Below are 16,271 nucleotides of genomic sequence, written 5' to 3'. Positions count from 1 at the left end.
ACGTTGACCTTCTTCGGTAGGCACCATGGCTAGTTCAGTTGTAGTAGCTCTTGCTGTTGACTGTCTACGCTCACATTCCTCCAGATGGGTAGACACGTTTGATGAAGGGAGCTGGTTTGCCTCGTCTGGACGCTTGCAGTAAAGGCCTTCACGTTTTCGACCCGAGAGAAAGAAGCAGGCTGAGCATGAGGAGCAGGGGGCGCCGACTCCCCTCTCCAGGCACGTTCTCTCGGTAAGCCCGTAGAATGAGCCCGAGCAGTCACATGGAGCGGTGTTTCCCCTCAAAGACACCGCTGTCACTTGTGGCCAACCTACCTCGTACAGTGAACAGGACACGAGTTTGTTACGGGCAAAATAAACATTTCTCAGTCTTGGTAGGTATTCAATGACGGTGTCCAGTTTCACAGACTGCAGTCGGTTATTAGTCAGATAAAGAACCTCCAGAGCAGGCAGATTGCACAGGGATTCCCAGGCCACATACTGGATAAAGTTGTAGCTCAGGTCCAGGGCGTATAGCTGAGGCAATGGCGGCAGGGACGCCACGGTTCTGAAGGCGTTGTAGGTGAGGACGACCCGGTCAGCGCTCGGCGGTATATCGTGAGGGATCTGGGTGAGACCGAGGAACTTACATTCAACAGTTGTGACAGGGACAGGCCTCCTGATTTTACACCCAGTCGGGAGACAATGGCCACACCCTGACCAGAGAGATCCCACAGCAACGAGCAAAAACAGTTTCATTTTTTTCAGTTAGAACAAGTACATGTATGTTACAGGTGGTCACCGTTTTTACGTTATTGCTGCCTGTGGTTGAAACTGAGATGGTGCGCGTCAATCGTGTCCGGTCAGCCAGCTGTACCTCTGTAAGGTGTGGAGATGATGGTATCTGGAGATTATGGAATCGGTCATCATCTGTCTGCAAGGATTCGAGGGTTTGCATTTATACATGTCATCTCCGTACATGGTTAAGCGGGGCTAGTGAAACCACAGCCTTTGTGCACACGTGTATAGCCAAGTGGTTAATGACCCTGCATCTAGGCCAAGGAGTCGTGGGTTTGCATTTCTACATGTCGTCTCCGTACATGGTTGAGCGGGGCTAGTACCTCGGCCTTTGTGCACACGTGAATAGCCAAGTGGTTAATGACCCTGCATCTAGGCCAAGGACTCGTGGGTTCCAATCCCGGCTGTTGTCGCTCACCTGACATGCATGTTACTTGAAAAGGGCTGCAGTCCTAAAGCCGGCGTCACAATTCATGCGAGCTTCGACCGACTTTGTAGATCGTCCAAAGCTCATCGAATTTCAATGAAAATCTCGGGCGACGTCCGTCGAACAATAAAACTAAAAATCCCCAATGAGATGGTACCATCTCTCGCACATGGAAGAAGTCAGTATCGACTAACCTGGTAAAAGGTCAATATTTGGATCAACTTTTATTTCTAAAAATCGTCCGAAGCCCGCGTAATTGACAGGACGTCGGCCGTACTTCGGCTGAAAATACACATTTGAAGCTCACCAACACGTCGGCCGAGCTGAATTTCTTATTTTTACGGGGGCTTTAGGGCGGAACGTTAAGCCGTGGTCAACGTGGAATTTTCTCGGTACAATGCACCTGTAAATACTGTACATAGCCTCAGTCGTCTCTGTCACGACCAGTGGAAGAGTAGGTCAACTGTTCATTGAGCTAATTAGCAAATGAAATCAATTTCCCATTCAATTGTTCACCGGCATCAGGTTAATCTCCAAGCAGATCTATAGGTTGCATAAAGACCGTATCAAACTGGCAGAGGAAGTACGTTTTGCATTACAAGCTCTTTCTTCCAGTTGGATACGGTCTTTGCAATCCATTGGGTCTGGTTGGAGACTAGCATCAGGTGACGGTACCGCTAGTGACGCCTGCGGCACAAATGTCCATCTTCACGATTCTCATTCTAAAGTGGCGCAAACTGGCGAAAAAAGGCGTGGATTTGTCACCTATAATTGGGATATTTTTAGATTTTAAAAGAATTCACCAGTGGCAAAACGGCGCAAATATGCACAAAAGAGCACAATCAATGAAAATCTCTTCCCATTACGTTATCTTGATAATATTTGATTTCCGGATAGGGGCAGTAGTAGAGTTAAGCAGTGGCGGCGTAATCTGGTGTGCGGGAATGAAATGACCATGCTGCCTACATTACGACGGTTGGGGGATAGTTTGTACTTTCAAGACAGACCACGAACGACGAAGTGATGCGCATTTGACTATTACAATTGTGGCGTCACGGTGGCGTAGTGGCAGGGTGTTTGGTCCCAGAACCCGGAGATACCGGGTTCGAATCCGGGGTTCCCTGATTTGTCCCGTTGACGTTGTGCCCTTGGGAAAGGCACTTTACACGACTTTCCCCACTTTACTCAGGTGAAAATGAGTACCTAGCTTCGGTTAGGGACGTCCCTCGGATAGGACGTTAAATGGAGGCCCCGTGTTTGAGGAGAGCCACACCTCGAGCACGTAAAAGAACCTACCACACTTATCGAAAAGATTAGGGGTCCTTCCCAGTGTGTGTGTATCATATAAATCTGTCCGGATATGCAGCTTTAGCTTGTACTCTTCAGTACAAACCTGGTGTGTTACGCCTTGATTCGGTTTACCGGGTATGCAATGCAAACAAACAATGGGAATGTAGTAAACTGAACTATTGTGACAACCTCTTCCAATAAAGCTATATATGGTAGTCTTGGTAGCATTCGTTGGTATGATTGTCGAACTGTCATTGATTTTGGATGGCTTTGTGGTTACTTTTCTCAGGATTGGATATGTGCGTTTTCAACTATGATGGAAAAGGGGAATTATATCTCATTGTCACATCAAACAACAAATGAAATAACACGTTATAAGTCACAAGATCGATGCATAAGAGACATACTGCATATGTAATTTCTCATCCTTGCTCCCCTTCAAGACATAATGTCTGATGTCTTGTTCTATGTTAACTGTTGTTGCCATACTTTGTACCTGCTACAATAGTCGTGCAATAAAGTTCTTCATTATGTCCCTGACACCCCAAACTCAGACCAATCTATAAAAAAAATCCAAAGGCGTGGATTAGAAGTTTTGTCCCTGACACCCCAAACTCAGACCAATCTATAAAAAAAATCCAAAGGAGTGGATTAGAAGTTTTCAGTGATGGGATTGCCTTACGTTGGAGTTATGATTTTAATGAAAGCTCATCTGTGTTGGTAGTAATCATAATACAATGCTAAACTTTCTTCCAACACTAAGGTATTCGCGGTTATGATTTATTCAGTTCATTTTGGGCATGGCTCTGTGGCGTCTTTACACATGTGACCATATGCAAGGGACATATGGCATCATCCTGAAATGGGAATTTTCAGTATCATAGAAAAAGATGGAAAAAGATGTTTGCGTTGCTTTGTATATTTCACGATTTTTATTGACTAGCCTGCTTGTTCTGATGTCTTTTGCTGAAAATGTGTAATATTGTACGAAAAAGGTACGTCCAACTTTGTCAACATGCGAACGTCATAACATAACATAACTACACAAAATGATGATGAAACAATCTTGCTAGTTTTAATTAGGTTCTAACCGCAAGAAAGAATGACACAAAGGTGTTGCTGATTGAGATTATATCTAGGAGAATATTTGGCATGACTTTTTGTGCCATTTTGCTTTCTAAGCTGATTAACGAAATCAACCGCCATGATTTTTATTCTAGCCCAAGTCTGCGGTATATTTGGTATGAAATCGATCAGAAATTGAAACCAGGGCTAGATCCCAGGGAAGATACCAGGCTACGAGATGAACAGCTAGCTATAGAGAAGAAAATAGGTCAAAAAAGAACACGTGTGTGAGAAGGTACTGTTATGAGTTGATACCTCAGCCCTAGTGCTTCTCCAGACCAATTTGATTAGGTGTGTAAAAGTTTCTAGATTGAATTTCTGATGACAATACGTGACGGCATGATGTAGCGACCTTTGTTTTGTTACCATATGCACAGTGCACATGGCAGGCTTAGCTTTGAGATACGCACCAATATTTTGCACTTCGTACTTTTCCAACCAAAAATAGAAATAAGTGTGGCAATTTAGAATTATTGCCATAGCGAAGGTGTCTGGGTTGATCTTACTTCACTGTAAGGAAAGTACCAGCGTAGCACTCTTTAGTTCTGCCATGATAATACTTGTTTACAAAGCACTAAGTCAGTAAGGCGTCTGCCAAGCCAGTCTAAAGATTTGGTGCCCACAGAGGTTTTTTTGGAGAGGGGCATGGTGTTCAACAAGTTCTTGTGTTAATAGATCAACTGAGGTGGGTCGAAAACCCTTTTCGAACCAAGAGCACTAAATTCCGCGTAACTCCCTGACACGCTCTCTAGTGCGAAATAGGACACCACGTAAGTAGGTAATCAGTCATCGACCTTCGTGCTGGAATGCCAGACCTTACTAACAAGGTATAGAGTGACAGGTGGGTCCACAGAGGGATTCCTGTAAAATTCTGGGGATTCTTGCCGGAATGCCAGGCCTTACTAACCAGGTATAGAGTGACAGGCGGCGTCCGCGGACGAATTCCTGTAAAATTCTGGGAATTCTTGTGAAACGGACCTTAAAACCATTGTCTCTGAGGGAAATTATTGATAGAACTTAAAGGTTGCCATTTCATGTAAATGTTTTGCAGGCGAACTATGAACGGTACATCACTGTTACGATAACGGTCGGTAATACTTCGGGGAACGTTCAGTTTGTAAGAAGACCTTGTTTGACGTCCACTAATATCAGCTCTGATAAGTGCTGGAACAGTTCAGATTGTCTGAGGGTGTTCGCAAAGTTCGTGACTAGGTAAAGAAGTAGTCCCAAGTAAGAACAGGCATCAGTGTAAGAGGTGACCTCCATTTTTCCTGCACAAACATATATTTATAAACTGACTTCTTTTAGCCTCTTCCTTTCAATAATACATGGAATTATCGCATCCAACGCTAACAGACAATACATAGTGTTATGAATACAGAGTTGAGTTGGCTTCAGTGAGATTTGCTGTGTGATTAAGATATTGCTTTTTCTTCTATGTAGGTCACTGCGTAATAACATGTCTGGGAGGACTTTCTTATGCATTTTCAACAGCACAAGCATTCATATGTCAAAAGCCACTATTGTCTTGTTCAGATAGCGAGATTTTACTTTTTTTTTTACTTGTGGCTCCAGAATAAGATGAAACGCTGGATAGTCTGAAATAAGCTTGAAAATATAAATATCGATTCTATATTATATACAATTATGTATTTATCTAAAACTTCTTCGCATGTGAAATTAGTCAAACTTGGTTTCAACAACCACTCTTGGGGCTGAGGAAAAATGCTGGTTTCTAAAAAAAAATGTGTTGGTTTGCCAAATAAATATTTGATAATGGTTAGAATAAAGCTTTCTATGATAACAGCCAAGACTGACCCTGAAGCGTTTTATCATGGTACTAAAGCGCCGACTAGTGATTCGTAGCGGTACTTCAGCCTTGGAACTGTCGAAAGTTTCAAGGTAGCAGTACCATCACGGATCGCCAGTCGGCACTTTAGTACCGTGATTTAGCACTTGAGGGGGACTGAACAGTTGACGATTGAAAACCCTTTATTAATGGGGTTTTATTTAATATCAGGTCAGTTTAGCGGTGCCTATGGTAGGAATCACTATCGAGGTTGTGGAGTGATCGTCTGTCTGCTGTATAGAGCCTGAAGGACTAATCCAATGGCTCTGTTTAGGGGGGGGGGGGGTTGGGCTGGGGGTGCAGGAAAGATTGCGCTGTATTTTTTGCGCCTGATTTCCTGCAATGTTCGAATCGAATTTTAGAATATTTTGTAGCTAAATTATAGGTGTCCCCTCTTTTTGCATATTTAACTTTATCTTAATTAGTGATACCAGGACAACAGCACGTAAATCTTTTATATCGATGACATCTGCTCCCATATTGCTTTTTTCTTTTATTACTTTTTATCTCATAATGAAAAAAATGTCGTCTGTGTGGGATATCACCTAAAAATTGTTACTTTCGATCCCGTGGCCTACGTCAAATAAAATTAAAAAAATTAACAGCAACAAAGCAATCTGATAAAGGTAAGAATACAGCCAAGACTGACCCTTAAACGTAATCATGGTACTAAAGCGCCGTCTAGTAATCCGTGGCGGTACTTCAACCTTGGAACTGGAGAAGGTTTCAAGGTTGCAATACCGTCATGGATCGCCAGTCGGCACTTCTATACCATGCTTAAACGATTGAGGGGGACTCAACAATTGACGCCGAGTAAAAACAAGCTTTTAAACCCTTAAAAATCATTTCTTAATATTATATATCGTGTTAATTGCAGAGAAGATTGCGCCCCATTTTTCTGTGCCTGATTTCCCGCAATGGTCGAGACCAATGTTAAATCATTTTGTAACTAAATTATAGGTGTCGGCCAATCAGCTAGCAGGACTTTTTAAAAATGTTTTTGCATGCTGTCATTTACCATCTGTAGGACATATTGACTGTTTCCTCTGATTGTGGCTTGAGGTGTCATTTTTCTACTTTTTTACACTTACAATGTTACACTTTAGTCAATAAAGTGAATGGAATGTCTAGCCTGACAAATCGCTCTCCTAGCGGCCGGCCGGTCCTGTTACCGCTAATCAGTAACCTCCGGCCGAGAGCTTGTGTAAACACAGGCTAATGGAATGTCCTGTCAGATTTTACACTTGGCTCCTGGTTATATGTTTCACTTTATCTCAATTAGTGACACCAGGCCAGGACCACAGCACGTAAATCAAAATTTGGGAGGGATCCATTTCTGACTGGTCTTCAATTCAATTCTTTATTCAAATACCAACATTGCAGACATATAACAAACGTTAGCCTGGATGGCGTTGATATTTACAATGGTTATCACATTGTCTTACTTTATGATAGTTAAACGTTATTTTGGAATGCTCCATTTTTGCATTAGAACAGTCACTTTTTGCATGGGGGGGGGGGGGGAATGGGCGATTCATGTTGTATTAGCTCCTGTAAATGTTGCATTTCTAGTTATTTTTACCTTATTGTATTTTGTTGATCTTCTTCTCATGTGTATCTAAGAGGGGAGGGCCTCCCTTGGATTTATAATAAGAATCATGTAGTAATGTATTTCAAGCGATATTACTTTCGCCTGATCCCTAAAACAAATGAGAATGATTTGGCAAAATAAATCAGAAATTAGGCCGGATGGTAAAAAATCCAGGGTGAATTTAAACCTCCTTAGTTTTACATGATGTGTGCATGCCCGTTTTGAAATACGCCGATGGTCTCACAGCGACCCCTATTTGCTTCTGTCAGTACAGCAGTGCCGCTATTCCTAAATTGCAGTTTTGACAAGAATCGATAGAGTTCGCTAGTAGACCGTCTGTGACCCGGTGTCACATCAAGGAATACTGAGCCTCCTTGAACTGTTGAGCCTTCTTTACCGTATATGGAAAACAAATATATGCATTAGATTTGATCAAGAAGTTTTTATCAGATAACACCTGCTTGTTTTTAATATGTTTTTAACTACTTTATTTACCACGTGTGCTCAAACAACTGGTCTGATTTCATAGTGAAAGTAAGAACAAAGCATATAAAATCTTTGGCATCAGTGAAAGTATACATTCCGCTACAGCACCTTTATGTTCGTGGATCAAAAACGTCGCCTAGCAATGTTTGATAGAACTGCGCAGTAGTTCGCGGTAAGAAGTCGACCGCTTGAAGATCACTTTTCTGTGCCAATGTGTGCACGTTCAGCGTTTTATCAGAAATGCATGTATACTATACCGACGATAGGGGGCGTTCATAGATAAAACAACGTGCTGGATCTCGTATCACCTGAGGTTCCATCCAGACCGACCGCGGGGCTGCGTTACTCAGATCTGACGTCTTTGCTACAGTTGGGATGTATTCGTGATTTTATTTCTTCACCATATGTAAGGTAAGGCCACAGCATGTAAATTTTATGGATGACATCAGCGCGCGCATTGCTTTTCGCCTAATTTTGAAATAAAAAACAAGAATTATGTTGCCCTTTGGCAATGGTCAATATACCGAAAACGGGGCAATATGTTTCAAACGTCTGTCAGTCCCATTGCAAAAACGTTCTAGATGCCGTAGAAAGGCATTTGCACATGTAGGAATGGTGAAAAATCGGTACAAATGTGTTCCACAATTATTGTGTATACAAGCTGTAGTCAGATTGCTCCTCGTCAACAACTTACAAGAGGACAAGCGCAGCCCTCATACCAAACTTGTAATTGGAATTAGTCTGTAACTGCTGTGCAATTATTATCAACAACGTGTAACACGATGTGTTTCTCTTGAATGAAGTGAAGTACTAACAAATCCGATAACAGGGTCAAATGAAGCAACTAATTTACGCGGTTTGACTAGACCATTGTCTGACTGTCTGTCTGTCTGTCTGTCTGTCTGTCTGTTGAAGATAGAATAAAAAGACGGGGGATTTCTGAGGCACGGAAATTCAGGCAGACAGTCAGGACAGTTAGTAATAGCAGAGAGAATCTCAGTTTAAACTAGAGTTCCACGAACACATTATCTTCGCCAAATAATCAAGGCTTATTGTGGGGAGTGATTAATATTTACATGCTTATCACCCCCTGCAAACTTGATCATACACCATACCGTTTGAAAGTTATGATGGGGGGGGGGGGAGAATGAGTCCAGTCTAGATAGGGATAAAACTCATTCGGTGGTACAGGACTAGTATATGTGTATAGTGTGCTGATATATGTTATAACTGGTCATCAAAAAAATTGAAAGTTATAATTAGATGGTACAGTCAATATATATGAATAGAATAAGTCTTTATTACCTTCGCCGGGAATGTATGCATTCGCGGTAAGGTTATGTTATCGGTTACGCCAGCTGTAAAGTGGGTCCGTATGTATGTCGAGATCATAAGTCGAGAGAACTTTGACGGATCTTGCTGATTTTTGGTAGGTAAGTGGCGGTTGTGGGAACGGAGGTCAAGTTCGAAAATGGTTAACCTTGCGTTTTCCTAAAGTGCTCCAGTGGACTTTTTTGTTAGTGTGTTTGTATGTAGACAACATAACTCGACGTATTGATGATGGATCTGCATGATTTTTGGTGGGTACGTAGAGATTGTGAAAACAAAGCTCAAGTTCAAAAGTGGGTCACTTGGCATTTTCCTGCGGTACTGCAGTGGGCTGTTTATGTATGCGTGTTTGTTTGTTGACAGGATAACTCGAGAAGCTGTTGATGGTTGTGCATGATATTTACTGAATAGGTAGATTTATTAAAGGGGAAGGTCAAGTTCGACGATGGGCCTCCTAGCGGGTACTTTGGGTACTGCAGTGTAGCTTCAAAGTTTGAGGTCGACTTTTCTGCAAGTGCTACGATCATGATTTTTGTGTGGTAGATAGTCCATGCCACATGAAGTAAGTTGTGCACGTTTAAGCCCTCTAGCGGCTTGTTTGAAGCTGCAGCGGGTGTTTTTAATTTATTTGTTTTGACCTTTGGACATGAATAACTAGACTTATGGTCAACGGATCGTCTTGATTTATGGTATGTAGATAGCTCGATTAATGATTTACATAATTGAATATTCATTATGCAAATCAGGAGCTAATTTGCATAATTAGCAAGGAAAGTTTATAAATCTGCTGCCTTTCAAAATAGGACTCTCAAACATGTGACATATATAGCTGAAAAAGAGAGAGGTATCGATAGATACCAATAATGCTAATAGCTACCAATGTTGCATAATTAATGAGAAAATACTAATTGAAAATACCACAATAGTAAATGATTGGACTTTCATTCTTGTATCATTAGGAAGATGAACAATATCAGACAAAAATCATGCATGACAAGGCCTCATTAACATAATTTATAAGGAAATGTCTACAATTCCCTTTCAATTTGCTATTTTTAAGTCTATCTATTCAGGTTAAATTGCACTGACAGGTGACCTAGTTTACCGGAGCAGGCTCCCTGTGAGACGTCCCTGGAGGACACATGTGATACTTTACTTGCCTGGTGCAGGGCTCTGTTTTGGGGTCAGGGAGGTCACACGGGCTTACGATCTAACGCTCTCCCTGTTGGAAGGTATAGGTTTGATAAAAACTGATTGATATGTCGACTATGAAAATATGGGCATAATTGAAGCAAATACATTGCCAACAAATTGCCTTATTTTCTGTAGTAAAGATAAAAGTTATGATACCAATTAAGCAAAAATATTCTTACAGTGATTATTTTTATAACTCTTGGGAGAACTCGTGTAGGTATAGGTATGGACGTTATCAGACATAAATCATGATGGCCTCATTTACATAATATATGAGGAAATGCTACAATGGCCCTCTTTTCTAAGATTTTACTTTAATGCTGTGTTTTGTGTAGAGAAAAGGATCACTTGAAATTCATGCAATCGAGGACCTTATTTACATACTGAGTGATAAGCATTCACTCGAAAAGGCTAACATCAGTCGGCGAAGGTATGAGGTCGTGGAACTCTAGTTCCATATCATACACATTTTGCAAGACATAGTACTTGTTACTTTTCCATACGGTGCTAGGTAATACCTAGCAGTGTACTCTCTGAGCAGAGAAGTTGGTCCGGCTGGTTATTCACATGTTTTTAAGTGTTTTGTAAGGCTTTCTATTTGGTTCCCTTTCCGTTATGTCTCCAACCGTGTGTTTGACAAAAATGCAGAAACTGGACACTTTAAAAAAAACCGGACCCACACATCTGTTTGAATTGTAGTGAGACTGCCCAATTTGTTTATTTATGTACACCATCTGTTTATTTACACTTCTAGGCAAGGCCTTCTGCTGGCCTGTTATGGGAACACTGTCACACGCCCCATTATGGAGTGTAATGGATTTACAATTATCCTTACTAATTATGCAAATTAGCTCCTGTTTTCTATAATTAGACATCGATTGTGTAAAGCACCATCTGAGCTCTCCACATACAAAACTTCACGACAATCTCTTCACCCCTTCTCAAGTAATACGTGTCCGAATGTCAAAACGAAAACACCCACTGTAGTTCTAAACAAGCCGCTAGGGGGCCCAAACTTACAGAACTTACTTCTTGTGGTATGGACTATCTACCACACAAATATCATGACCATAGCACTTTCAGAAAATATGCCACTAAATTTTGAAGCTCCGCTGCTAGGTACTCGCTAGAAGGCCCATTATCGAACTTGACCTTCCTTTCCGTAAACCCTACCCATCGACTAAATATCATACAGATCCATCAACAGCTTCTTGAGTTATGTTGTCCACAAGAATTACACATCCACACAACGCCCGCTGCAGTACCGACGGAAAATGCCAGGAGAACCATTTTTGAACTTATCTCTGTTTCCACAACATCTACACACCTGCACAAAATCATAAAGATCCATCAACGTTTCCGTCACTTTTTTCGCCTACATACAAACGCACAAAAATTAAAAGTCCGCTGCAGTACTGTTCAAAAACGCAAGGTAAACCATTTGTAAACTTGACCTTCCTTTGCACAACCACTACACACCTACCAAAAATCATAAAGATTCATCAAAGGTTTCTTGAGTTATGCTCTTGACATACATACAGATCCACCAAACAGCTGGCTCAACCGAAAACATAATCTACCCCGAGTACTATAGTACTCGGCGAAGATAATTACAAGACGAAGTGAGCAGAGCCAGCATCATTTAGTCACTGCATTCAGTCTGCCTCATGACTCAGGAGACTCCCGTGCCCAGCGACATAACTAAAAGGGGACAAAATAGAAAGCCTGACAAAAACACCTAAAAACACGTCGAAAACCAGCCAGACCCACTCTTCTGCTTGGAGAGTACACTGCACCAAAACTGCACCACTGCTAGGTGCGGAAAAGTTACATGTACTATGTCTTTCAAAATGTGTATGATATGGAATAAAGATTTATTCTATTCATATATATTGACTGTACCATTTCATCATCACTTTCAACTTACAACACCTTTGTGGCCCATATAATATCAACATACTCATATTTTTTTCATGACCAGTTATAACATATATCAGCACACTCTACAAATATACTAGTCCTGTACCACCAAATGATCTTTAACCCTATCTAGACTGGACTCACCCCCCCCCCATCATAACTTCCAAACGGTATGGTGTATGATCAAATTTGCAGGGGGTGATAAGCATGTAAATATCAATCACTCTCCATAATATGCCTTGTTTTATTTTCCTCACTCACCCACTCAGTTTGCTCGTTCCAAAAATCAAAGAAGTGAGTTTTGTGAAGCGCTTTTATTGTGTCATCCTGTCTGTTACACAACCTATAGGAAACGCTGTAGAAACAGATAATTCGTTTGAAACAGGCAAATCTTTCTAGAATGTTCTTCAATTCTATACGTCTAAAAAGTTATACAGAAAGAACCCCGAAAACTGGTATATAATCTGACAATTGGCATTCAATTTGAAAACTAGTATACAACCAGAAAACTGGCTTACAATCTGAAAACTGTCAAACAATCTGAAAACTGGTATACAATCTAAAAAAAGGTATGCAATCTAAAAACTGGTATTCAATCTAAAAACAACAATACAACCAGAAATCTGGTATACAGTCTGAAAACTGGTATACAATCAGAAAACTAGTATACAGTCTGAAAACTGGTATACAATCCGAAAACTAGTATACAATCTAAATCAAAACTTATATTCATTCCCATTCAAGTTTTGACAGCCATCAAAGTTATCCACCTAAACCAAACTACTATACAATCTGAAAACTGGTATGCAATTAAAAAACGACTATACAATCTGAAAACTAAGGTACAATCAGAAAATCATTATCCAATCTTAAAATTGGTATACATCAGAAAATAACTAAACAATCTGAAACTCTGGTATTAGGACAGAAACACCAGCTGATACAGCCATTTTGGACTTCAAAGAGACAATTTAAGATGTTCTCACCCTGCAAATAGACAAACATTAAGTTTCCTTTCAAATTTAGACAACCCTCAAACTTATCCACCTGAACCAAACATGACAGAAGCTCTGTCATTAGCGTCTTGAGTTAAACAGAGAGTTTGAATGCAGGCTGGCACCGCCGGATCTACAGTCTTACGAAGAATAGGCTTTTTTCTGCCTTTCTGATTTCTGCCGTCCCGAAAACAATAACTGAAACCTGCAAAAACATCTGTAAATTATTTCTACACTAAAACTGAGGCGTGACTACCATTGTAAAGTATTGCTTTGGTGCGCCTTCACTATTTATGAAGATCAAACTCCTAAGATCATTTGAGAGAAAAAATGCGGATTTGGCCCACTGCTATAATTCCAGTTTTGACGTCTTTCTGGTTAGTTCCACTGCAGATGGTCGGAGAGCCGTTGTACAGCGGTGGCGAGAGTTCCGCTTGTCGTCTATGGACGTCCTGGAAAAATTAGCAGAGATGAGATGTGGAATGCCGTTTGTCTAGTTTTTCGCACTGGTTATCAGAGGTGCTTATTCAGATGTATATTTAAGCTGTGATGTCTATACTAGATGAATGGGTTTCAGAAATGGCATGGTTATAAGAAGTACATGGAACAGCCTGGCATATGAAGTAAAATGACCAGTTGCATGCCGCGTCGTCCCAATTGGGTTTCCGGGATGAGAATGTGGAGTAACGAACGCAATCTTGGTTGCCATCTAAGTTGTTCGGTTGTCCTGGAGCCCAGGAGTTGTACTTCCCAAGTGCAAAACCATCCACCCAATCAAAGCTTCCCTCTGTGCGCTGATCGTGTAGGCCGAACCAGAAGTTCGCGTTGAAGTGCACAGACTTGTACAAGGAGGCCAGGAAGACGTTGGTCTCGGAGTTTCGGGGCATGGCGAGGGTACCGCCGTCTTCACGACAGGCCGCGGCCGCTCCGCTGAAGGTCTTCTTGGTGTCGAAGGCCTTGTAGCAGATTCCACGCGATATTGTGTAACCCTCAGGACAAGATGCTGGAAAACAACACGCCAAAAAGGAATAGGGTATGGGTAATGTGAAAAACGAACACAGATTATTACGTTGACTTCCTCAGAAGACTAGATCTCCCCTTATGATGTATAGTTGGTACATGTGGTATGTATCAGTAACATGATAAGACATGAAAACAGACATATGTCTATGTATATGAATATTTATATTTATATGTATATCTATATATGTATGTGTATATGTATATGTATAGGTATATATATGAATGTATGATGAAGGAGATAGTATGGTTATAAATGTCACAATAACACGTGGTAGCTGTTTTTATGCAAATGATTATAATTTTATTCCAATATGACATCACAAATAGTACAATAATAACTGAAAACTAACTTACGTGGCTTCTCATTCATCTCGTTAAGACGCTGCTCCAAGGCGGCGGTTCGGCTTCGCTCCTTGTCCAGATCGCGCTTCAAGGCGTCAAGAGTGGTGGACAGTTGGCGCATGTCGTCTTGGCCACGCTTTAAGGCGTCAAAACCGGTGGACATGTCGTCTTGGTCGCGCTGCAAGGCGTCAACAGTGGTGGACAGTAGGGATATTTCCTAAAGAGGTACGTCAGAGTATCAAACGAGAAAGAAATGACTGAAACAGCAAAAATTCGACATTCGCAGTCTCAGTCAAAGGACAGTTTCAGAAAAGAATAATCTTAAAACTGCATTTGTAATACAAGATTGTTTACCTCTATATTGATGAACGTCAGAGGGGCGAGTCCCACAGCGAGCAGCACCGCAATCCCGGCGGCCATGCAGCTGCGGTGAGAGCGGATGAAGCCACTAGAGGGCGCGGCGGCCGCTTTCTCCACCCGGATACGTGCGGTCTGTTAAAGATATATTTGTCCCAGGTTTATGGTGGTAAAATGAGCTCCCTCGGTTTGCAGAAGTAGTAGTGATTGATTAATTTGAGAAAACAATGAACATGTCGGCTTTGCAGCGGAAGTTGAATGGTGCGAACATTTATAAACTGGAAGAGGCTGATGATATAAAATTACATTCATAGCACGTGCAAGTCACCATAATTGAGCGATATGATTTTTAATAACTTCCACACTATTAAAAGCGGGTATAACGGTGCTGAACGGTACAATTAAATGCAATATCGTTTCAAATTGAATTTATCACAGCCAATTTTAAAATATATATGGCAATAGGGAATTTATTTTTCACTTCTTCAACATTGAATATGATAATTATAATTCCAACAGCATTATCATTAAATTACCTAAACTGCAAAGCAAGTAATGATGCGTAAATTCACCATCTCTACCGGACATAATTATGTCTTCTTATTGTACAAATACGTTAAAAACACGTTACGAAAGCGTCGGCTACCTGCAGTTGCGTGACGATTCACCGCCTCGGCTTCTTCGTACGTGTGTGAAGACGCTTCTATCTCCTCCTGAAACTTGTCTGAAGCGCCGTTGCCACGGCGGCCACGCCCGCGAGAGCCACTCTGATGGACAGGAGGGAGTTGGGGCGGCGGCTCGCTGCTGGTTTGGCCGCTGCCGGGGTCGGAGAAAGGCAACCGGACCGGCTCTGCTTGCTCGTACATTTCGACCGTACTGTGCAGACAACAGGCGAACAGTATAGCAGCCAACGCCAAGGTGCATGAATATGAACAAGAATGCCATGATTAGTCTGAAGAAGTTCAAACCTATCTACCGATATTTGGAGGGAAGACGCGATATGACGTGTTGCGAATGACGTTTTGTTTTTCTGCAAGAGGCAGACCAATTTTCTGGGAAAAGAAGTGAATTGTGGGGGCTGGGAGGTAGAAGCATGAAATATATCATTTTTGCGAGGTAAGCGTAGATTTTCTGTGCCTTTTTCATGCACCACTGTTTCCATAGAAACTATAACTAATATACAACAACTTCAAACTTGGACCAATTTTACCATCAGGGTCTTAACTGAATACTTAAAGATTGCATGACATTGTACAACACCAAAGTGTAACATTTTCTGACAATATTTCACCACAACTATCATTCAATCCACATGCAGGTACGAAGTTTTGGGGACAACGTACCCTGCACTATGATACAGGCATGTATACCTACTATCATAACCCACACTCAACTCAACCGCAAACATCGCAAATTATAAGCACCGCACCCTCATGCCTCATGTTGTTTCAATGGTCAATGTCCAAAAGCTGGATAACTATAATGTATGGACCGGACTAATACTCACGCTAACCAACATCTTTCTCACCGCAGTTACCCCTCAGTAAGACAGTCGGAGCCGAATAG

General features: G+C 41.5%; 1 protein-coding gene across 2 annotated transcripts; it reads right to left on the bottom strand.

Annotated features, from left to right (window-relative positions):
- Nucleotides 1-12,011: 12,011 nt before the first annotated feature.
- Nucleotides 12,012-14,641, bottom strand: LOC136431300 (alpha-N-acetylgalactosamine-specific lectin-like). Of its 2 annotated transcripts, XM_066422628.1 has the most exons (3): nucleotides 14,361-14,641; nucleotides 13,585-13,986; nucleotides 12,012-13,435 (listed from the first exon to the last, which is right to left on the bottom strand). In XM_066422628.1, coding segments are annotated over exons 1-3 (555 nt in total). In that variant the 5' UTR covers nucleotides 14,512-14,641; the 3' UTR covers nucleotides 12,012-13,433. The 2 variants fall into 2 exon arrangements, with proteins under 2 accessions (XP_066278725.1, XP_066278724.1); XM_066422627.1 differs by lacking the exon at nucleotides 12,012-13,435 and having other exon boundaries at nucleotides 13,477-13,986.
- Nucleotides 14,642-16,271: the final 1,630 nt, after the last annotated feature.

The sequence above is a fragment of the Branchiostoma lanceolatum genome, chromosome 3 (assembly GCF_035083965.1).
Source record: "Branchiostoma lanceolatum isolate klBraLanc5 chromosome 3, klBraLanc5.hap2, whole genome shotgun sequence".
Classification (NCBI taxonomy): domain Eukaryota; kingdom Metazoa; phylum Chordata; class Leptocardii; order Amphioxiformes; family Branchiostomatidae; genus Branchiostoma; species Branchiostoma lanceolatum.
This window is presented reverse-complemented; position numbering and strand designations above follow the sequence as displayed.